General features: G+C 39.9%; 2 protein-coding genes across 7 annotated transcripts in view; one reads left to right on the forward strand and one right to left on the reverse strand.

Annotated features, from left to right (window-relative positions):
* Positions 1–5,422: 5,422 nt before the first annotated feature.
* On the forward strand, positions 5,423–14,613 carry eps8l3a (EPS8-like 3a). The gene is made up of 20 exons (XM_042228065.1): positions 5,423–5,549; positions 6,249–6,328; positions 6,445–6,518; positions 6,823–6,890; positions 6,982–7,140; positions 7,982–8,131; positions 8,230–8,294; positions 8,384–8,475; positions 8,577–8,689; positions 8,827–8,941; positions 9,616–9,689; positions 9,789–9,863; positions 10,919–11,064; positions 11,172–11,388; positions 11,474–11,499; positions 11,572–11,668; positions 11,759–11,866; positions 12,372–12,457; positions 14,216–14,348; positions 14,460–14,613. Exons 2-20 carry the CDS (start codon positions 6,264–6,266, stop codon positions 14,469–14,471), a joined length of 1,875 nt encoding a protein of 624 aa, XP_042083999.1. The 5' UTR covers positions 5,423–5,549; positions 6,249–6,263; the 3' UTR covers positions 14,472–14,613.
* Positions 14,614–14,814: 201 nt separating this feature from the next.
* Positions 14,815–24,104, reverse strand: part of LOC102300554 (AMP deaminase 2) — a 34,540-nt gene continuing 25,250 nt past the window's right edge. For all 6 annotated transcript variants that reach the window (XM_042228070.1, XM_005941435.3, XM_042228072.1 and 3 more), the window contains 12 exons: positions 23,684–23,825; positions 23,503–23,592; positions 23,279–23,408; positions 22,942–23,136; positions 21,010–21,141; positions 20,753–20,916; positions 20,379–20,505; positions 20,122–20,285; positions 19,884–20,004; positions 18,975–19,148; positions 18,765–18,875; positions 14,815–18,084 (listed from right to left, as the gene is read on the reverse strand). In XM_042228070.1, coding sequence (XP_042084004.1) covers positions 17,869–18,084; positions 18,765–18,875; positions 18,975–19,148; positions 19,884–20,004; positions 20,122–20,285; positions 20,379–20,505; positions 20,753–20,916; positions 21,010–21,141; positions 22,942–23,136; positions 23,279–23,408; positions 23,503–23,592; positions 23,684–23,825 — 1,766 coding nt within the window. In that variant the 3' untranslated portion in view covers positions 14,815–17,868. The remainder of the gene's footprint in view (positions 18,085–18,764; positions 18,876–18,974; positions 19,149–19,883; positions 20,005–20,121; positions 20,286–20,378; positions 20,506–20,752; positions 20,917–21,009; positions 21,142–22,941; positions 23,137–23,278; positions 23,409–23,502; positions 23,593–23,683; positions 23,826–24,104) is intronic.

A 24,104-nucleotide genomic window follows, 5' to 3' on the forward strand; every position in this document is an offset into this window, starting at 1 on the left:
ATGAGCCATCAAATGCAATGATAATATAGGATGCAGTAATGTTACTAAATGATATAACAATATTATACAACTGTTATAAGTTACGTGTGTGATATTTATATTTGTGCTTTATCTTTATTGTCTTTCCTGAGGAGAACAATCTCAAATAGATGAAGACCTGGTCAGCATGGTGATTGAGGACTCCACAGCCATTTAGCATTGTGGAGGACAAAGGATTCAAAAGATTTGTTAAATCATTAAATCCTAGCTATGTTCTCCCCACTAAAAAGGTCGTAAAAGCAGTGAAAATTTAGTTTTTACAGAATAAAATGTGAACAGGCAGGACTGAGGCTCAAAGCCTCAGTGTGTAGCTGTCCATACCTCAACGTTACAAAAGCACAACTACTGTCCACACCCCAACCACACCTCACCTCACAGTAAATGATCATTTCCATTTCAAGCATTTCCAAATAATCATTTCCCATACTGCCACTATAAATATACACAGTATACTGCCATCACTACAATATACATGTTTTACACACTCCTTTTGTTGTTGACATTTACAGGCTGTGTGCAAAATGCCACACTCTTCAAATTCATGCCAGCTATTATTTTTACGTCCAGTAGGTGTCCTACTAGAGCAAATGAAGCTTCATGAAGCTTCGCGTTGGGGTGAACCAATTGGATGAAAAGCTTCAGTGCTTCATGGGGCTTCATCTGCCCATCACTACTTTGCAGGTGTTTTGGATTAATTAGCTGATTAGAGTGTGACACTTTGAGCCTACAATATTGAACCTTTTCACAATATTTACATTTTCTGAGCTTTTGAATTTGGAGTTTTCATAAGCTGTAAGCCATAGTCATCAAAATCATAACAAATAAAGGCTTGAAATATCTCTCTTTGCCAATCGATATCATATTTTTTTCACCTTTTAAGTTGAGCTACTGAAATAAATGAAGTTTTGCATGATATTCAAATTTTTCAAATTGCATCTGTATAGTGTTCACAGTATATACATACATATCTATTAAATCACCTTTTTCAACCTATTCTGATATTCAGTGTGAACTTCAGCATGTTATCGTGATCATTAGTGATGGGCAGATGAAGCCCCATGAAGCACTGAAGCTTTTCATCCAATTGGTTCACCCCAACGCGAAGCTTCATGAAGCTTCATTTGCTCTAGCAGGACACCTACTGGACGTAAAAATAATAGCTGGCATGAATTTGAAGAGTGTGGCATTTTGCACACAGCCTGTAAATGTCAACAACAAAAGGAGTGTGTAAAACATGTATATTGTAGTGATGGCAGTATACTGTGTATATTTATAGTGGCAGTATGGGAAATGATTATTTGGAAATGCTTGAAATGGAAATGATCATTTACTGTGAGGTGAGGTGTGGTTGGGGTGTGGACAGTAGTTGTGCTTTTGTAACGTTGAGGTATGGACAGCTACACACTGAGGCTTTGAGCCTCAGTCCTGCCTGTTCACATTTTATTCTGTAAAAACTAAATTTTCACTGCTTTTACGACCTTTTTAGTGGGGAGAACATAGCTAGGATTTAATGATTTAACAAATCTTTTGAATCCTTTGTCCTCCACAATGCTAAATGGCTGTGAGTCCTCAATCACCATGCTGACCAGGTCTTCATCTATTTGAGATTGTTCTCCTCAGGAAAGACAATAAAGATAAAGCACAAATATAAATATCACACACGTAACTTATAACAGTTGTATAATATTGTTATATCATTTAGTAACATTACTGCATGCTATATTATCATTGCATTTGATGGCTCACCTGGTCTTGCTCCACAATCGGTGTTCCCCTTATTCTCATGCAAAGCTCTGTAGTGCCTAAGCATGGATGAGGTGTTGTTGTTATATCCCAGCTCCCTGGCACATAGCAAACACTTCACCTTGTACAAAAGTCAAGACAGCTCAACATAAATTGTATTGCACCATCAGTATCATGAAAATACATCTTCTGTAGAAATTTACATACCTTGTTGGGAGGAATAAGATCAAAATGTTCCCACACAGGGGAGGACATCCTCCTCTTCTTAGCTGGCTCCATTCTCTCCTGACTTTCTCTCCTCACTCTCATAAACCTCCAAACTGTCTCCAAACTCTCACTAACCGCAACTCTCCATCAAACACCCACATTTTTGAATGAAGTCTGAGGGGTTTATATCGCTGTCATATCTCGCGGCAAAGTTCGAACCACTTCATGAACCAGTCACGTGGTACAGCCGGGCAGCGAGGCTTCGGACGTCATCATTTTCAGCTCCTCCCATAAATGAAGCAAGCCTCGATACGCGCTTCGCGGAAACGCCCCCTCCATTACTCGACACACGCTCCGAAGCCTCGATACAGAACGTCCCATCACTAGTTATGCTGCAATAGACGTAGGCTGCCGGGGGATTCCCATGATGCATTGAGTTTTTCCTTTCCAGTCACCTTTCTCACTCACTATGTATTAACAGACCTCTCTGCATTGAATCATATCTGTTATTAACCTCTGTCTCTCTTCCACAGCATGTCTTTATCCTGTCTTCCTTCTCTCACCCCAACCGGTCGCAGCAGATGGCCCCGCCCCTCCCTGAGCCTGGTTCTGCCGGAGGTTTCTTCCTGTTAAAAGGGAGTTTTTCCTTCCCACTGTCGCCAAAGTGCTTGCTCATAGGGGGTCATATGATTGTTGGGTTTTTCTCTGTATCTATGAAGCGCCTTGAGGCGACTTTTGTTGTGATTTGGCGCTATATAAATAAAATTGAATTGAATTGAATCTCATTGCATGGGGTGTCCGCCATGTGATGTGCTGATTACATGTTAATGTTAACAAGAAGATGAACAGGTGTCTCCAGTGAACTGGCTGGTATGTGAATGTCTGCTCATAAAAAAACAGACTTTGTTAAAACATTGTTTATTTTTGCTGTTGATTCTGGAGGTTGAGAGATATTTGAGTTAATTGCAAATCAGCTCCCCAGAAATGATAAATGTGCTCAATGAAACACAGCTGACCTCCAGTGGTTTAGTTAAACAACAGCAAGCATGAGATCAGCACAACATACTGTAGTGTTAAAGTCACAGAGCAGGCACTGAACGTGTGTCTGTTGAGTCACTTACACTTAGAAACCTTTAAAAAATTATGTCAAATTTAATGTATCACAAATCTACGTGACAGTGATGAGTTAAACTGTTAATCTGACAAACATCTGTTCCTCCAGCCAGAGCCTCTGAGCAGTGTATCCTCTTTATTTTGGAGGTGGTCAATTTCCAGCGCTCATTTTTTTATTTCTTCGACTGAGAAAATGTTGATATTCGTCAGAAAAAAGCGTTCAACTAAAAATCATACAAAATAAATGACTTGCTCATCAAACATGTATTATTATTTTTATGTCTGTCTAACAGACAAAGAAAGAGAAGCATGTTTGCTTTAAAATCCTTTCTTTCCTGGACACATCCCTATTTGAATCTTTTGAATACAAGAGATTTTATTATATATAGTCCCCTGCATTGTGTTAAACTACGCACTGTAAATGATTCTGACCCAACACACCGTCTTTCAGTTTTGTTTAGCTTTCATTGCACACTCCTGGCTTGGCACACATGGCAGCCAACTTTCCAGTCAGCTGTGCCCTCTCCTGCCCTCTGCTGTCCAACATCACTAAAAAAAGGGAAATCCTCATCAGCACAATCACATCCACCTGTCTCTCCAACCTCTCTGGCACCCTTGAGCTCACTGCACCGCCCCTCCCCTGCAGCTGAGTCAGGGATCACACCTCAGCCACACTTATCATTTCTTTATATTTTGTGACAAAGATGGGAAATAGATTTATTGAAACGTGCAATTATACATAGAAATACAGCACAGAAGGAAAAACTAAAGTCTAAACAACTGGAATGAGCTTGAAAGCTAATATTTGGTTTGACCACCTCTATTCTTCAGCACCGTTTGAACTCTCTTAGTCAAGATTTCCTGTCATTTCTTTGAGTAGTCTTCAGGAATAGTTCTCCAGGCTTCCTGAAGGACATTCAAAGCTCTTATTTGGATGTTGATAGCCTTTTGTTCTGTTCTCTGTCAACAGGATCCCACATTGCTTCAATAATGTTTAGCTCCAATCCATGACCAATTGTGAGCCACTCAGCATTTTCCATGTCTGCTTTTTTAATGCCATTTTTGTTGTTTGAAGTCTGTCAGCACTTGGAGGCATTTCACTGGCCTGAGGTTCTAAGCAGTTATCTGCCTTGCCTCAGGGCAAACAGCACCTCTAGGAAAGAATTATATGTTTTTGTCTCAGGCTGTTTATAACAAAGTGCCTAAAGACACAATCGGGTCCTTTGCCAAGTTGTCTGTTATGTGTAGACCTAACACCGATTCATCCCTTGACTCAGGGGCCTTTTTAATGTTTGAATGACTCATAGGTCATTCTTAATTAGCGTTGCAAACAAAAACATTCTTCTGATAATGATCACAAACAAGGACTGAACTGAAAGTGAGTGAAAAAGTAGCCAATTCTAAAGAATTACGCTTTTGAATAATATTGCCGCTTTGGGTAGTGACAAAAAAGCTTCTTTTTTTTTTATCAGGTTTTTATACATTTAATCTGGTTTGTAACGTCATGCTTTTATGATTTGTCATATTTTTGGATTTGAAGATCTTAATCTGCAAAGCTTCTGCCAGTTACAGCGGCTTGAATGAGCAAAGTTCTCTCTTAAATACAGCAAAATGGCAACTTTAACGAGACATTGTTTATAGTACAACCATCCCAAAATAATGACATGGTACAGTAGCCACTTCCTGCTGTTCAGCAGGCTCCTCGGTTTACTTTCTGGAAGGGTGATCTCAGTCGTATAGAAGCAATCAAAGCAAATGTGGTGAACAAATTATTCTCAATCTGGTAAAGTTTTCATAGATCATTTGAGCTAAATACATTCACACTGGATGCTGTGACACGCTGTGTCTGGTTAATGTTTGGCTTTGTGATATCTGCTAAGAGGACATAAAAACCAACAAGCCAGGTAGATGGTGTCATAATCCTTTTTGAACATTTATAACAGGGCATTTAAAGCTAAAGGAAGGAGACGTAAAAGGGAGACTTTAAGTGCTACAACGGTATTTAGATTTCCTTCTCTCTCTCTCTTTTAACCTTGTTTCACTTGTACCCATTTAGCATTAGCCCCAAATGTATTTATGTATAGAGAATACAACAGATATACAGATTACATAACAGCAGACTATTGAACCAATATGGAAGAATAATAAATTAAGTGGTGTCCTCTTATCTTAATATTTACAAATGGAAAGAATGCAAAATGCTGATCAAGTTTTCTTTGTAGCATTTATTGATGGGAGGGGATTTCCACGATATCTGGTAACCTTTGCTCAAACGGGATACTACTAAAGATCTCACGCCCTCATCCAGGTGGCTCTTCCACAGATCCGGACTTTGTCCTTCTCTCTGATGAGGAAGTCTAAGCCGTACATCGACAAAGTGTGGGTTTCAAACATGAGCAGAGTTTGACTGGAAGCAAAAACAACACATAAGGAACTAACAACAAAAGGTAAGAACTGGTGACAATATCAGCAGTACACTGAATATATCTTTATTGTTTGTCTGAACGATGTACGGCGAAGGCCTGCTGAAAGGTTGGACTTAGTTCTTCTCTTTATTCACGGCTATCAACATAATTTAAAAACATGCTTTTCAAAATAAAAATTTAACGAATAAGGGAAAACTTGAATAATTATGTAAATGAATTCGTGGTGTGGTTTTGAATCCAAACTTTTAAAGGTTTAATGATTTTGATTTCCACTGATTGTCATTACGCCACTTTTCCACCAACTACGCATCATATGTCAGTCAGGATTTGAACCTCATGTATTCTTCATATGTCATTAATCAAGATCTGATTTAAGTGTTCCCTTAATTATTTTGATGTGTAGATAGATAGATAGATGTTAGATGTACAGTGCACGTTGTTTTATTTGTATCATATTTGTGTGTTGTGTTCAGTGTGTTTGGTCATGTGTCACTGCAGGTGTGCAGTTGTGATGTAACTGACCACATTTCTGTGTTACCACAAGATTGTTTTCTTGATCCGTTTATAATTCTCTGCGTTTGAATTTAATTTTCATTCCTCTAATTAGCTCAGACTTAACACAATAAACCTGTAAAAGTGGAAGATTTATGGGTTGATTTCAGATACAGGTGGGTGAGTCCACTCATGTATGACGTGTGTATGATTCATGTGATGTTCCAGGTGAGTCCAGTCAGTATGTTCAGGAATAACAGCCCCTTTGGCTGTGATACCAGCAGCTATGCAGACTCACTCCAGTCCAAGTATGTATTCTGGCAATTTTTTATCTGGGCAACAATCAATTGGCTGATTGCTTTATTCATTTATTTTATTCAAAGGTTCAAAGGTTTATATTTGGGTTTTTGTTTTTCTGTGACAGTGGTTATTCCACGATGGATGAAGCGCCATCACGGCTCTCAAATATGTCGAGGCCAAGTGCAAAATCAATTTACTGTAAGTAAACATTGCTGTTAAACGTACTAATAGGTTTTAATTTCATATATATAACTCTGATTTATCTTATTGGATATTTATTTCTTTTATGACCTTATGCAACTGATCATTTGACTATGTCATTGCTGCCTTTCCATCCTAAATATTTCAATTGTCAATTGTTATTATTATTATTATTATTATTATTATTATTATTATTATTATTATTATTATTATTATTATTATTATTATTATTATGCTTCCACCTTTAATTGTATTTGTGAAAAGAAGAACAAAGACCATAAAGACCTGCTTTGTGTTTCAGCAGTGCAGAGGCAGGAGTATGCAGCATCAATAAACAAGATGATGGGCAACTTTCAGTGCAGGGTGGAGGTGGAGTATTAAGAACATTTTCTATTATACATCCAAATGTACCTGTATCTGGATAGTGTCAAACTTCTGTTTTAATCCTTCTGTGCCGCAGCACCTGTTCACCTGTGACCTGGACGGGAAGGACCTGAAAAACATCACAGACTGTGTGGACCGTTTGAACCTGCTGGAGGAGATGGGTCATGTGTGGGGTCAGACCATGCAATTGGAGGTGCAAGGCACCAAAATGATGCTCACAGACATTGAAAACAAGGTAACAACCACAGCGCAGCTTACAAAAAGTCTATTTAAACTGGAATGAGTTAATTGGATGAGTTATCATCTCATTAAATTGGGCCAATTTGCATAAATGTCTGATATCAAAAGTATCGTAAAATGCAGACCCGCTGTCATGTGTCATACAGGCGGGTTGAAAGTTCTGGGCAGAGCTAATAACATGGAGAGGCAACCACGTGTATGTCAGTAAGAGGAAAATGCACATTTGCCAGTAGCATTTCACCTTAAAACCCTTTAAAACCTTATTTATTTATTAGGATTTATTTATTTATTAGGACACACTAACCAATAAAGTAAAAACATACCTGGATAAGAAACTCACTGCGGATCATTATCGGTCATCGCCTGCCTAGAGCCCAAACATCAACATTATTGAAACAGTGTAGGATTATTTTGACAGAGAACAGAACAAAAGGCAGAAACTTCCAAAGAAGAGCTTTGAATGTGACTCATGAAGAACTATTCCTGAAGACTACTTAAAAAAAAACCCAAAGGAAAACAAAGAGAATTCAGACTGTGTTGAAGAATAAATGTGGTCATGTGAAATATTCATTTTCAAGTTCATTAGAATCATGCAGACTTTGTTTTTGGCTTTTGTGCTCTATAGCCATTTATTTTTTTAAACATTTTAATACATTCATTTAAATATTTTCAGTTTCTCTAGCAAAACATAAAAACATGGAGCTGTGACTCCAGAGGTTTTCACAGTACTGTTTAATGATGTTCAAGCTTTTCTCCTGCAATGATAGAAGCTATAAAAACATGTGAATCAACAACCCAACATCCTCTGTGATGACTTTGCTACTGTGCTTTTTCAGGACGAGCTGGAGTCGATGCCTCTCAGTGACATCCAGGAGTTCACCGCTGTGCTGAACTCCGGGGTGTTTAACTCTCTGCTCACAGTGTCAGTCCAGGCCAGGAAAAAACGCAACCACACTGTCTTCATGTTCCAGTGTGATGATGTCAGGGTGAGGGCAAACTGGCCGAGATGGCTGCCATCATGACTCATATCAAGCGAAAGCAAAGGGCAAGTGATTTTCAAATTCTTTCTTCTGTTTTTTTACAGGCCGACTATGTTGAAAAACATCTCTCACTAGCACTGGCTCGCCAGGGACAGAATTCAGGCATCAAGTACTGTAAAATTTCTGTGTCCATACACTTTAATCTTTATTAAAGTTTTCTTCGTGAAACTGTATCTCACCTTTTTTTTAAAAAATCAGAAATGAAGGAGTGAAACCTGCAGTAATCCCTAAACCCAGCGAGCCAGAGCCTGCAGCTGAACCAGCGTGGCAGTGGAGTGAGCCTGACTATGGTAAGGTTGTGACAGCACACATGGTGGTACTGATGCACTGTTATTGGTGTGATGATGGCGTATTCATCCTCTTTTTCATCTGTTTGTGGTTGTGTGTATAGAAGACCATTTGCACGATCCTGAAATGTTACTGCCTGAAGATGAGGAGGATGATGAGGAGCCCTTCATGCATAAAGACGTACCTCGTTCATACACGGAGCTGGACAGGAATGTGGTGAGTTTTCTTTAGGAGAAGTATATTTTGCTTCTTCTTTGCGTGCTTAAATCAGAAAGCATCTTTAATAACATCTGATAAGGGAAGAATAAATGAATAAATTCCTCTTTTCTCAGTGGCTTTTTTCTTTCTTGCAGGATATGTTGAATCATATTTTAAGGGACATCGAAATCTTCATGGGACAATTAGCTGCAGCAGAAGCTAAAAATGCAAAGAAGAAGAAGACGAAGAAGAAGAAGAAAAAGGGGAAAGGTCATTTTACGCAAAAATTAAAAGCACACTTGAAAAAAAATCCCATATTGTGTGAAATTCACAGCTTCCAGCAGCGCCTGGTTTAACTCAATTCAGTTTAATTCAATTAAGTGTTATTTATGTAGCACCAAATCACAGCAACAGTTGCCTCAACATGCTTCATATTGTAAGGTAAAGACCCCATAAAAATACAGAGAAAACAGAGAAAACCCCAACAATCAGAGGACCCTCTATGAGTAAGCACTATGGCGACAGTGGGAAGGAAAAGCTCCCTTTTAACAGGAAGAAACCTCCAGCCTAGACCTATTGCAGGTCTAGGCTGCGATAACTAAGGGAGGATTCAAGGTCACCTGATCCAACCCTAACTATATACTTTATCAAAAAGGAAGGACCTCTATTTTTTCTTTTAATTTAGTATTAAAAATATAATTTTAGATGTTAGTTTAGTTTAGCTGTGAGTTTCCGCTTTGGTCTATATTCATTACATAACTGTAGATTGCTGTGGGCTGGCTAAAATGACAGAGACTATAATCTGTATTTAAACAAATGTATTGCCTTTACTTTAAGCTCTATATTTATATAAAAATACATTTTATTCTAATAAATATTAGCAGCTGTGATGTCTGCATGTTTATTTAATTATTTATCTTTATTGTTTGTTTTTTATTTTTCAGTCATGGACAGCATGCCCTCTCAAGAAGAATTTGAAGAATGCCTCCATAAAATTAAATTCGGCTTAAACCTGCTGGTTTGTTTCCCCTTTTCCATTAACACAATGTCATCATACTGTGGGTCTGTGTGTTGTTCCTGTGTAACATACAGCATGTGCGACATCTTTCTTTGACAGGGGGAGCTCAATGGAAAGATCAACAATCCCAGTGCTCCTGAATTTGTCCGCTCCTTTTTTGTCTCGTTAAAATTCGTAAGTGACTATTAAAAACATTTTTGGCATCATCTTTAGAATTTCCCAGCACTGTTTCCACCTTCACACATACGCCCACCCACACACACGCAGGTGCGCGATCGCAAATATAACAGAAAACATAAATGGATTAAATTAATGATAGTCTAGAGTGGGCAGTGAGGAAGAAATCTGAGGAAAGATAGCAAGGACATTTTAAAAATCACACATAACAGAGCTGCTTAAAAGCAGGACTAAAACAAAATTGGTTTTAAAAGTCATTTCTTCAAAGCCGACTCTCCTCACACAGGTCATTTCAAAACCGAAGCACCCTGACTGTGAAACGTAGTTAAAAAGATGTTTTTTCACAGGACTGCACCCCATGATTCATTAGCTTGTAGAACCACTTTTAGCACTAATTGTTTTGTGACTTTATCAGTCTCTCACATCACTGTGATGAAATTCTGGCCCACACCTTTTTACAGGGTTGTGTCAGTTAATTGAGTGTTGTGGGCATTTTATTTATGCACAGCTCTCTTAAGGTCGCCCCACAGCATTTCAGTTGGGTTAGTTTGGAGGTTGCAACACATCCATTCTTTTCTTTTACAGCTGTTCTGTTTGAAATATGCTGCTCTGCTTAGGCTCATGGTCCTACTTATAACCAGTTTTAATGAAAGCTTGAAGTGTTACACAGAGGGCCTCATGTTTGACTTCAAAATACTTTGCAGTTCATGGTTGCTTCAGTGACTGGTTTCCAGGTCCTGTGGCTGCAAACGAGCCCAGATCATCACCGCTCCATCGCTGTGCTTGACAGTTGTTATGAGGTGTTCATGCTGATATTCTGCGTTTGGCTTTTGTAAAAATGCTGTCACATAAAGAACTGTTAATGAGTGTTTAAACACTGGAAATTAACTTAACTGAGGATATGAATCTCACTTGCTCACTGGCTGGACTTTAAACTGCACAGACACCTCCTGTTGTCATCTCAGCAAGCTTTCCACCTGCTCAGGGTGGGCTGTGCACACCACTATTCCACTGGACTTATATTTGTTATTAATTGTTAATGCCCTCATCAGGTGGTGTCACACTGTCCTGAGGTTCTGCCGCCCAGCATTATTGCGCCGTTGCTGACGCCTCAGTGTATCCGTCTCATGAGTGAAGAGGCGTCCACGGAGGAGGACGAGCTGTGGCAGTCTCTGGGAGATGCCTGGAACATTCCCAGGTGTAACAAGACATCTCTTATACTTTGACTTCTTTTTGTTTACAGCTGAGAAAGTGTTCTGTTAAATGTCAGCAGGGCAATCAAACATGTACTCTTACTGTTATCAGTACCCAGTGGCCAGAAGATGATGAGGACATCCCAACCTACACCCCGCAGTTCTTCGATGGCTGGCAGCCCCCTGAAGTCACTGCAGAACCTCCCCCCACTCCACCTCTGACCAGACAGAGGAGTGCACCCAAATCTGTGGCCAGACCAAAGAGCCCACAACCTGCACCCAGTAAACCAGTGACCAGGCAGGAGGATCGGCAACCTGCGCCCAGTCAGGTAAACGAAGCATTCAGGTATCTTCTAGTTACTTAAATAAATAGCACAGAAATTCACATCAATGCCATTTTCTTCTTCCACACAGACGTATGCCAGTTGGAAACCTACACGGTACGCATGAACACACAAAGGAGTCAATGATTCAGTGCAAAGTGAGTGTTTTTGATTTTGACTTTTTCCCAGCTCAGTGGAGCCAAAACTGCGAGAAGTGCATGTGAAGTCTGACTTCATTTCAAGAAACCAAAGAGAGCTCACCGTGAGAAAAGGAGAAACAGTTCAGGTATCAGCAAAGTGACTCATCCGATTTTTCTGTCCCTACTCGCATTTGTTTTGTTAACTGCCTCCATATTTGCTTTATTTGTGCCTACAGCTGCTGGACAAGTCCAAGCAGTGGTGGAAAGTGAGGAATGACAGAGGGGAGGAAGGCTTTGTCCCCAGTAATATCCTGAGCGATAATGATCACCAACCTGATGAAGAGGTTACCACTCAGCAGACACGAACACGTTACAGTTCACATTAAACTCAGTGTTGTAGAGACACACAAACACTGAATTATTCCGAGCGTAGATGATAAGAAATAAAAAGCATGTTTGTGCAGGATTAGACTTTTGCCAAGCCACAGGTGCTAATGGAAGTGATCCCATTCCTGTTTCATTCCACACTCCAGGAAACTGGGAATTTGCTATAAATACAAGAAACATTACTTGTAATGAGTCACTGCTGAGTGTTTTTGCCCTTCTAATCTGATGTTTACTTGTGTAAAACAAAGCAGAAAGCCCAACAAAGACAGGAAGTAAAACTTTCAACTGTGTAAAAGAGACCAGGAATCACAAAATAAAACAGGAACGGACATGAGCAAAAACCAATAATCATATAGTTTAAACTATATAGCAAGCTGTATGTGCATTTTTATTTTCAGACTTAATTAAAGTAATACTACTTTACACTTAAAGTAATAATACATTATCGTTCCATTTTCAAAGGATATTGTGGCCTCACCTGTCCTAACAAAGAGGTCCAAGCCTGCCGAAGTGAAAGCCTGGCTCGAAGACAAGGGCTTCAGTAAAATGTGAGTACAACCAGAATTCTTCACTCCCTAATGTAATGAATTGGCTGTGCAGGTGACCTTGGTGTTAGTTTCTGGCATTTACTATCCAGGGTCTGCATAAAAAGAAACATGAAGGTCAGAAAGATCAGCTGAAATATCAGGGAGGAGGGACAAATGTGGACAAACAGTTAAAGAGTAAAAATGGTCTCAGATGTGGATGATCAACCTGCTGTGACATCTGCAATCATCTCTGTTCTCCTTCATATTAATATTAGTGTTATCAATTATCAAAATTATCGCAATTTTAATACATTTCAGCTTTATTTATTCATTTTTTCAGTCTGTTAAGTATAAATATTAAAAACAACCTTAGCTGAACAACAAAACATGACATATTAATGTATACTTTATTAACCCTGTAGGAAATTGCTTAGTCCTCTGCATTTAACCCATTCTACCAGTAAGCAGTGGGCAGCTACCAATCCAGCACACAGGGAGCAGTGTGTAGAGACGGTACCTTACTCAAGCCCCAAAACTATTCATGGCAGCGGTGGGATTCAAACACACTGGAGCCTTAATCCAGCACCTTAGACCGCTCAGCCACGCTACCGATTGCACTGTGTTATTATGTATTTAATCCAAAAAGCAGAAGCACCGTGCGAAAATCGGAGTTCTCCTTTACCCTCTTAATCTCTATGGAAGCAGTAAGTACTGATCATCAGCAAGTGTGAGCAACTCTATAAAAGCTGAAGTCTTGGCAGTTTGCATTGCCAAGACATAAGAAATGATCTCATTTTCAAATAATTTGAAGTCTTTCACTCTACAGTGAGAAAGATTTTTCGCAAATGAAAAACATTCAAGATTTTCCAATCTTCCCTGGAGTAGACTTTTCAACCCGAGGTCAGACCATGCAATGCAGAGGAACTGCAAAAAATCCAAGACTCACACTTTTCAGACTCTCAGCATGTTAAATGTAAAAGTTCCTGACAGCATAAAGACTGAACAACTATGGCTTGTTTGGAAGGATTGCCAGGAAAAAGCCTCTTCTCTCTAAAAAGAACGTGGCTGCATGGTTTGTGTTTGCCAAGCCTAAGCTACACTAAGAACAAACTACAAGACTTCTGTAACAATGACCTTTTGACAGATGAGATCAAAATGTTTGGCCACATTTGGGAAAGCCAAACACAGCATATCAGCACAAAAAAGAAACACCCCATACCACCCGACAGCACGTTGATGGAGGGGTGATGATTTAGGTTTTGTTGGCAGCCACAGGCCCTGGGTATGATGCAGTCATTGAACTGACACAAAATCCTTTGAGTACCACAGTATTTGTAGAGTCTAATGTGAGGCCATCTACCATGTTTGGCTAAAAGTGAGTGATGCAACAATGATCCCAAGCACAGCGGTAAATTTACAACAGAATCACTGAAAGTGAAAAAATACAGGCGTTGATCCAAAGTCCAGACCTGCAACTGACTGAAATGCTGTGGTGGTACTTTAAGAGAGCTGTGCATGGACAAATGTCTACAACTTAACAGAAGAGTGGGCCAAAAGTTCTCCATAATTACACGAGAAACTGTTAAAGTCATACAGAAAATGATCACTTCATGTTTTTGTTGCTAAAAACGGCTCTGCAAGATAGTGAATCATGGGAGGTACTTAGCTTGGCTATATAAATCTGCAGGTATATAAAGACACAGCTGTGTGTACTGCTGCACACTAAGCAGGTTTTCCAAAGTGTGAGAAACACAGATCCATGTTATTTATCTCCTGCAGCACTGTACGCTGTCTCGGCGTGGTGAGCGGCGCTACGCTTCTGGGCATGACCAGAGAGGAGCTGAAGGTGATGTGTCCCGAGGAAGGAGGCCGAGTCTTCTTCCAGTTAAACGCAGTCAGGTCGCAGCTAGCCGTAAGTGACAAAGCACTGCTTCACTCGCTTCTCCCATCCATGTGGAGTTTCTATAGAAGCATGCTACATGTAGCACAGACAACTCTGCTCTGTCTTTTGTGAACACTTTAGGCTTCCAGTTAAGTGAGACCAGTGACGGGACATCAAAGGGGACAGAAGAGGACCAAAACTGGTCACCGATGATCAGACTCTGAAAACTTTGAGCTTTGAGTTTACAGTGCATACTTACGTCTCGTTTGAAATCTATATATATATATCTCTATCTATATATATATATATATATATACACACACACACACACACACACACACACACATATATATATATATATATATATATACACACACACAGATAGTCGTGTTGTCGTCTTGTGTAATATAAGATCAGTAATCGCTTGAATTCTGTAATAAAAAGTTGGAGTCTAATTTGTCACAGCATAACCTGTAAATAAAAGCGTGACACAACCTGGGTGAATTAACATGCTTTATTTTGTTGTCGAGTCATTACACGTGAACCTCAGAGGCATCTGAATCTGTAAAACTCTGGCAGTCCATCTCAAGCAATAAGGCTACAGATTACAGATTAATGGAAATAAAATCAGGCAGAATTTAAAAAATGATAAAAATGATAATAATAATAATAATAATAATAATAATAATGTCTACACAGTTACATGGCTGTAAAAACAAAGAAGAAAACCTCAGCTGAAAACAAACACACACTGAGTATCAGAATACTTAGAGCACTATGAGGTTGGTAATGTAAATGATGCCGAACATGTTAACTGTTAACGCCATGTTTGAATATATGCTGTGTTTCTGTGTTGGCTCCCACTCAGTGTTACTCGACTTCACGTATTTTATCTCTGACCCTCATGTGCTACTATTTACTGAGCTCAATCTCCTTTATATATTGAAATATTGGTATTAATACAACAATACCAGAAACGTGAGCTTCTGAAGTAAAAGGAGTTGTTGCTTTTTCTTTTTTCCTGACGATTGACTTCAATATATTAATTATATGAGTAATATATTAATTTGAACTATGCAAACTATGATGGGACTTTTATGTAGTTTTCAGTATGTCAGCAGTTGATTGCTGTGAGTTGCAGTCTTGAATACTGCTGCTGGGCTCCAAAAAGACATGATTTGTGAGGTAGGGTGGACTATATGTTGGACATAATTAGCATAATAAACAGTAAACAACAAGATGTAAAAGTGAACAGATAGAAACCGAACAGGTGGAAAAGTTTTGGGTCGGTTCAGATGACAAATGCCATAGCAGCATGAGCAACTGTAATCAAAAAACTCCCATAATCACAGTGCAAAATGTTACAGAGTCAAAACTGAATATTAAACGAGTGAGTAAAAGGCTAACGTCAGTGTAGATGTAAAATCCATCAGTGTTTTGGTTCAAATGAAAAAGTGCAAGGGCCAAAGTGTTCACAGACACTGCTGGAGGTGACGTTTGGCTTTAGAGTAAAAAGTACCAACTTTGACACTTTATCTGTTACATTTGCATTGAAATACTGAGAGTTCACAGGAATAAAAACAGGTGAAGAATAACGACTAATGCAGTAATAAAGAGGCAGAGCAGACACTCTGTGTCCACTTAGATTCAAAAAGCAATAAACAGACAAATTGAAGTGTCAAACCTTCACATCAATTAGATAAAATTACCCATCTTTGTATTGCCTTTGAAAAATACACTCTTTACAGAAACTCCCACAGTGACATTTCCACGGAGCTCCACTTGTGTAGCTACGATTTATAGCTGAAAAATGACAGATTCTCAGTTTTTATCCTAAACACCTCTAAAGCAAACACTTTCCTACCCAAATACTTTACAGCTGGTTATTCAAATAAAGCCCGATACTTTCTGACTCGTTCTCTTCTAGTCTTGGCATAAAGTCTTACTCGACTGGGGTTTAACAAGTATGCTAGCAGTTTGATGGGAGGTCCAGTGGCAGGCAGTGTGATGTTATAATACAAAAATCCCGAGGTGGGTGATACCAGCTTTGACCAGGTTTGGGGCAAGTAAAAAAAAAAAAAAAATGCTACAAGTACCATGCAAATGTCTTAACCATGTCCCAGCATGGTTTGTGAATTTGTACATGGTGAACAGAACCGAGTACAAACCTGCTTGCTACATTACAAAACAGATTCTGGATTGAAAGCTGGTCAGCAGCCCTGAATTAGTTTAGATGTTTTACATTAAAGCTTGCTGTAAACATCAGTCTCATTCTCTCCTGCCATCCATTAATCATGCAGACATGCAAAAAAAAAAAAAAAATCATTTACATACTCACAGAACCGGTAATAGATCCTCCTAAAGGCCAAAGTAAAAGCTACTTTACACTGATCATGCAGCTAGGTGCTTTCAGCTAATCGGTGTGAAGCGCGTATATGCTCAGTGTTTATCGACTGAGGGAAAATAAGCAGGCAAGAAAGAGAGCATGCACTGCTCAAAGCTAAAAATGAAAAGGCACTGTGAAACCTTGGCTGGGTGCATATGTACAGTGCATTGCATGCAAAGGGGAAAAACCTCTGTGACTGTCTAGTAAAAGGAATGAGAATGATTGGGGCCCGTAAGACATACAGAGGGGGGTTTGTGGTCACAGTGAGGTCAAAGTGAGAACTCATCCACATTTTTTGTGCTGTGATTAAAATCTACAGTGTCTCTCTTTCAGCACACAAACATCTCATCATTTTTGACGAGGTCGCTTCGTACGCTGCTTAAAGAGTCCCATTCGCTTCAAGGAATGTTTGCATCAGCCTGCTTCTCTCCTCTCGACTGTGGAGTTTTTTTCTTTCTGTGCTGACTGAATCATGGAAGAACGATTCTAGAAAGTGCAATTTAGCAAGTATATGATTAAAAACCACGCCAAGCAAGACACACACAGCTATGATTTAGTGCTGCAGCATTCAGTAGATTAAACAAGAGGCCCGTCAAAGTTTGTTGTGCAGGTAAGTCCAACCTCCACCAACAATCAAAGCGTGTTATTCCTGCAAAAATACATCAGTAATTTTTTATTTGTGTGTAATCAAATGAAAGAACAGAATGACTAAGTATAGAAGAGGCTGAGCAAAACAGGAGAGGTTTAAATGTGCTGGTTGTCAGTGTAAATACTGCAGCTACTACTATGAAAGCAAGTTACTAATTAATAGAAAACACCACAGGGACCATCTGATGGACAGGACACGACAGGAATACACCACACGTTTCCCTGCTGTTCAATCTCAGAAAACCCTGATGGCAGGCCCTGCAAACCTTCATGGAACTGACTCAGACTGCAAACAATGGACATTTGGGGAAACTTTAAATAAAATAACACATGGCAATATTAAAGTAAGTGGAGCCTAAGTGTTCTGGCAGAACTATATTCTTGGCTTTTTCATAGCTGTGCAGCTGACATACTTGTACAATTGTTGTAGTGGTGTTTATGCTGCTCTCACAGCACATATCTTCAGTGTCATGCTGGGTGGGCCACGGGTTTGGGGATTTTACATTTTGTCAGATTTCAACGCCGTCCCGGGAAAGAGCCCATGGTGAGAGAGTCCTCCTCGTCGATAGCGTCCAGCTCGTCCGTGCGCACAGCGTGAGTGATGAGCTGAAGCTCCTCAGTGAGCGTCTCGCTTCGGTACGCCACGCGGATGTCCGGGACATTGGTGCGGCGGATGTCGTTGCTCTCAGGACCCTCCTTAGCGTAATTTGGACCCAACCAGTAGCTTTTGGCCTGGAATGAGAGGAAAATACATAGTTGACACTGATGTTCAGTGTATGTGTGTGATGGCGCTTCGCCATCTAGTGGTGGCTCTGTGTGTGTGTGTTTTGCTCTGTTGCAGGGTTTCCTCAGTCGAGCTCAGCTACTGTACCTCCACTTGCCTGTAGGCCATCGTGCCTGCACCCTACCTCACTCTGAATGTTTTAATTTATTCTTAATTCTTTACATTTTTCTTTAGATTTGTTTCAAGATTTATTAATTACTGTCAAGTTGGTCTGTGTGGGACCATCATTATTTTTTGGCATTTTTGCCTTTATTGGATAGTGGAGACAGACAGGAAAGTGGGGAGGAGAGAGGAGAGGACACGCAGAAGGTCAGACTCAAGTTCACTCCTGCCCTGTGGCATGTGATCACCTGCTTACCCACTGAGCCAAAGTGGCGCCCACAATGATTTTAATTTTTTGAAGTCTTGCACCACATTATATAAAAATGTTACATAATTTAACGCTGAGCAATAAATTAAAGAGATTTTTAAAGTGTTTCCACAACAAAAAACTTGTAAATGATACTACTTATGCTCAAACTACAATATTTTAATGACTTGCAATGGATTGTGTGGATATGTGCAGTGCATACATACACATGTGATCCCTGCTACACAAATACATGAAGAGAGCTTTAAATTAGTTTACCTTGTGTGAAAATCCACTCATGAGGACACTGTTTCTTGCCAGCTCACACATGTCACATGAACTTAGTTTCCACACTTGAGTGGCAATGCTGTACTCCTCCATCAGAGGTTCCTGGGTCCAAACAAGCAAACATGGAGATTTCTACAATTTGCTTCTATAACCTTTCACACTGTGTGCTTTAAGTGAGGCCATGTGTGGATTCATACCAACCTTGGTAAAGTGGAACTGGAGAGGATCATCGGTGGACAGGGAGACCATGAGGCCTCTGGACAGATACTCTGGCAGTGGGTTGCGGTGGTAACTGAGGAACAGGCTGTTGTTGCTCAGTGGTGACATGGCAATGCCGACTTGAGCAAGGTAATAAAGATACTGCAGCACTGGAGCCTGAGGTCAGACAAAGGTGAAAAGCAACAGAGACAAATCAGCAAATACAGCTAAAAGCTACAGTGGATTGGCAGATTTGTTTTGATTAGATTTAGAAACAAAAAAAACAAAAAGCACACCACCCACACAGTCACACTAAACTAAAAAACAGCCTCTCATTTTTCAATTTATAGCATATAGGGTTAGATCTGTAACTCCTTTGAAAAATTAACTCTTTTCATTTCAAAGCAAAATTATACAAAAAACCCCAAAACAACTATGTCAGTGTTCAAAATCCTATGGCCATAACTGTAAGTGTCTCAGGAAGGTCCTGGGCCATCAGGACATCTTCAATTCACTTTCACTGTACAAATCTCCAAATTTTCACCATCCACTATATATAGCACCCCTATGATGATGGTGATGATGAAGGTGGTGGTGTATCAGGTCAGATGATTTATCTTCTATTTCAGCTGCTATGATGGCAATTATAGCAAATGTGGGGGGAAAAAAGCCACTTTTTAACCACTAATGGTTAAAAAACATAATATAATATAGACCAATATAACAAAAACAACGCACCAAGCTAAGGACCCCTGGTGCCCTGTTAATGTTTTTTTAACCCGTCAGAAGTGTTGATGCAATGTCAGCATTACAAATCCAAAGTTCGTAAACTACTTTGTTGTTTTTTGATGATAAAGTGAAAAAAAATCCACAGCAGTCTTTCAGAAACAATCCCCAGTGTGGTGTCCTGACCTTTCTGAGCAGCAGACCATGAGAGATGTTCTCTGACAGCATGAAACCCGACACCAGGTGGTGGATCGGCCCCGCTTCCCCACAGTGAGGTCGCAGCACAAACGTATGGAAACCTCGCCGTCTGAATCAAATTAAAAAAGCAAAGCTTTATGTATTTGTCACTTATGATTTTGTTTGATTTGATGTTAAATTATGTAAAAAAAAAAAAAAAAAAAAAAGAATCAATATATCCATATACCTTCGCAGGTGGTTGAGCACACTCATGTTGGCATAGGTGTAGTAGAGGTAGTAAGAGTAGGGTGGGTTGTCTTCTTCTGTCCAGTTTGCTGGAAGCGGACTGTCGAGATTAAAAATGTGGTGCTCAGGTTTGGACTCATCGTCCACGCTGTCAAAGCCCACCACCTATTAAGCCACGAAAACGGACAACAACATAATCATTTAGTGTCTTTAAGTACGGATCCTGATGCGGAGAATTCCTCGTGAAGGGACACTCACATGCTCCAAGAGAAGATGCAGCTCAGGATGACTACGGGGGTTGATTGTGACTTCAAACAGAGGCAGGAAGATGTTCTCCAGCATCTCCTGGAAATTAGCCAGCTGCTTCTTTGTGTGGTACACGTCACTAGAAAGGTGGGGATTGGACAGTAAGTTGTGTCAGGCTGTAATCTTTAACTCAGCTTTGTTTTCTTTCTGCTTTTTTGCTTTTTAAAGATTTAACAGTCCAAGCACAGTACAGATCCTTACTTAAATCCTAATCCTAATATCCTGATCTAAATGCTAATGAAACTTCCTCGTGTCCTTGGTGTATTTTTTGTAATCTGCTGCGTACTCTCAATCATTTAATGATGAACTGTTGGAGGAACACTTACAACAAACGGGGCACCTGGACAAGCCAGCGCACATTATCAGAATACACGCTGTGCTTGACAGCCCACTGAGCCAACTTGTCCCATTCATCTCTAGAGCGGCCGTAGATGGACAGACGGAGCTCAGAGTTCTGGTACTTGCTCTCTTCCAGGTCAAACATCACCTCCTGGACAGATAAAGCCAAAAGAAGTGGGTGCGAATATTTTCAAGGATTATTTAAATAAGACACATACAGTACCGTACAGGTATCACTTCACACCTTAATTATATGTGCAAAATATTTCCCTTCGATGTAGTTGTCTGTCTTGATGAAGATCTCTCTGAGGATGGATTCTCCGATGGGGTTGTATTTGGCGTTGAACTTGTCAAACCGATGAAATGTGTTACGGTCCTGATGAGTAAAAAACAAAAAGATTTAATATTATATCAAATATAATTTTTCTACCACATGTATCACACAGTGTGTCTTAACACACACACACACATATACACATATATATTAGGGGTGCAACGATATTCGTATCGATATTGAACCGTTCGATACAGTGCTTTCGGTTCGGTACGCATATGTATCGAACAATACAACATTTGTAATTTATTTTATCAATTTTCCTTCTGACGATGCTGTCTGTGTTGAGCGCTCAGTGAATCTGTGTTCGACTACTCCGCCTAGGCTGCACTGTCGAGCGCAGATCCACTGAGCGCTCAACACAGACAGCATAGTCAGAAGGAAGAGCGCAGGGCAAGCTAGCGAGACAGAAGTTAAGCTCTGCTTGCAACAAGCAAATTGAACCTCATTCAGATCTGGCGTTTGGAATTATTTTGGTTTTCATGTGACGTATGACCCTGAAGGTAAGCGAGTCATGGACTAAAGTAAAACAGTATGTTGGATGTGCCATGCAATGCTCAATTACATTGGTGTGAACTAGTGTGTTAGCGCAGTTAGCTCGTTAACGTGTTGGCCGTCTAGCCCCATGCACGGAGCGATCGGCGGTAGCTCGTTAACGGAGATTTGCCGTGTTGTGGCGTTAAGGTCATTTCAACGAGATTAACCTGAAAGCACTAGTGGGAACACAACAAATATGACTGCACATTTACGCCGACATCATCCTAGTGCAATGACAAAAACAACAAGCATGCTACTAACTTTAGCCGAGTCATTTAGACAGCTGTTAGCACATGATTCTCCTTATGCTGCTGAGAATATAGCCCAGAAGAAGCGGATAGTATAGCTTTTATTTTGGAAAGAGACATTTCTCTGTAATAAACTCTCTTTTCCAAAGATGAGTGATTCCTCAATCAGATACAGGGCTTGCAATATCGCTAGCCCGACGTCCCGGAGCTAGCGATTTTTTCAGTCGGGCTACCAAAATCTATCTCTTCCCTGCCCGTCGGGCTATTGTACGAAAAATATATGTCAATGCTTTTGCATTCTTTCAGAAATGTAGCTGGGTAATTATGTCATTGGCATCGGTGAGCCACTGTCAATATGTGACATATTGAAATCGCGTTTGAATTTGCGCTTGTTTTTTTGCTTTCGTGCGAACTGTGTATAGAGAGCGACAGCACTGATCTGTGAGTGATGATAATTTGTGCACCAATTCCTCTGACATCGTCTTATTAATCGTTAGCTTACTATGCAAACATGACAAGTGAAATCTCCCGCAGCTTAAACATGTGAGAGGTTGATCGCGCAGAGAATCGCTGAGCTTATGTGAGTGAGTGTGTAAAAGCATTTCAGTTCTGCTGAGCCAAATAAGACAGGTCAGGGTGAAGAAGTGACAGCCAAAGAAAAGCTTACCACAAAACGGAGAAGTTATGACAAATCAGACTATAAGGCAAAAAGAAAGTGCAGCTTTATGGTTTCATGGACAAAAGAATTTCTGTGGCTGCAATATGAGAGCTAAATAACCAGGGCTGCACATAAGTGGTCCGCAGGTGCGCATTCGCTGTCAAAATAAAAAACACGCACAAGGGTTAGGGTTAAATTTAAAAACTGTACTTTTGAGTTAAAATATATATTTATAATTTTAATAAATGACAAATTAAAAAGCATGAACATTTTTTTGTATCGAAAAAATATCGAACCGTGACACCAAAGTATCGAACCGAACCGAACCGTGAATTTTGTGTATCGTTGCACCCCTAATATATATATATATATAAAAATATAGATGTTACTCTCTCTCACCGCGTGCATGTCAAGCGTGTCTACACTCAAATCGAAAGCAGTCAGGTTCATGCTCTCAAAAACCTCCTTGAGGGTCTGACCACGCCCACGCTCAATGTGAACGATCTCCTCGGGATATTTCTTCATGGCTCTCTTAATGAATCTCAGCAGGTGCTTCTGGTTCATGCAGGATGAGGCATGTATGTGTGTGTCCACCTGGAGTCAGGTCAGAGCAGGTTTAATGTTCGAGCTTCACCAAAAACAGTTATTTATGCAGCAGGATTAGCTCTCGATGAAATTGTTTAAGCATTCTTTCAATGTAGGTATCTATATTTAGCTGTCACTTGTTGACTCTTGCCTTTCTGATGTTGTAGAAGTCTCTATGAGGAACTTTCTTCTGAGCTGCCAGCTCTTTCATCTCGTTCAGAAGGATGTGCATTTGAAATTTAGAGCTTAGGTACTGCAGGCGACGGTAGCAGAAAGACTTCCTACAGAGGAGACAGGGACGTGTTATATTTAGACTGTGCACTGAGCCATAAAACAACTCAGACTTCAACTCATATTGTTAAAAGAAAAACTCACACTGGCCCATTGATAATAAGAGCCATCATCACATTCATGTCTGCAATATACTCTTTAAGGTCAGGATACGGCAGGTCAAGTTCTCCACTTCTGAAAAGCAGAGTGATTATAATGTTATACTTAATACAGACAGAGTTGCTTAAAAATAACACGTCATTATGAAGGTGCAAACAGATCATACTTGTCCATATTGGTTTTCTTAGTGTAGACATGGACTACCCCGTCTACCATCTTGCAACCATATCCTGTGTCTGGTGGCATGTTATTGGGGTCCTGATTGTCGTAAGGGTGTGTTTCAGAAACTGGTGGATGGACCGGGGCATCTGGAAAAAACAAAAAACAAAACGGGAAATGGATATCAATCATTTTTTTTCATGCTACAGCAAACACATAGGTATAAAATATATATGCTACAGAAACTATACTTTTTAATGCCAATAATAATGCTCAGATGTCAGAAGCATTTTTGTTACACAATTCACCTGGTGTGTTTCTGTTTTCACTCGGTCTAGTTTTTACCAAAAAAAAGTTCAGTTGCAATTATTTAAAAATCTCGTAAATCTGCATTTTATTGAACAACATAACAGAGACAACATATTAAA

The sequence above is a fragment of the Haplochromis burtoni genome, unplaced genomic scaffold, assembly GCF_018398535.1.
Source record: "Haplochromis burtoni strain Fernald_Lab_line unplaced genomic scaffold, NCSU_Asbu1 Contig_300, whole genome shotgun sequence".
Taxonomy (NCBI): Eukaryota; Metazoa; Chordata; class Actinopteri; order Cichliformes; family Cichlidae; genus Haplochromis; species Haplochromis burtoni.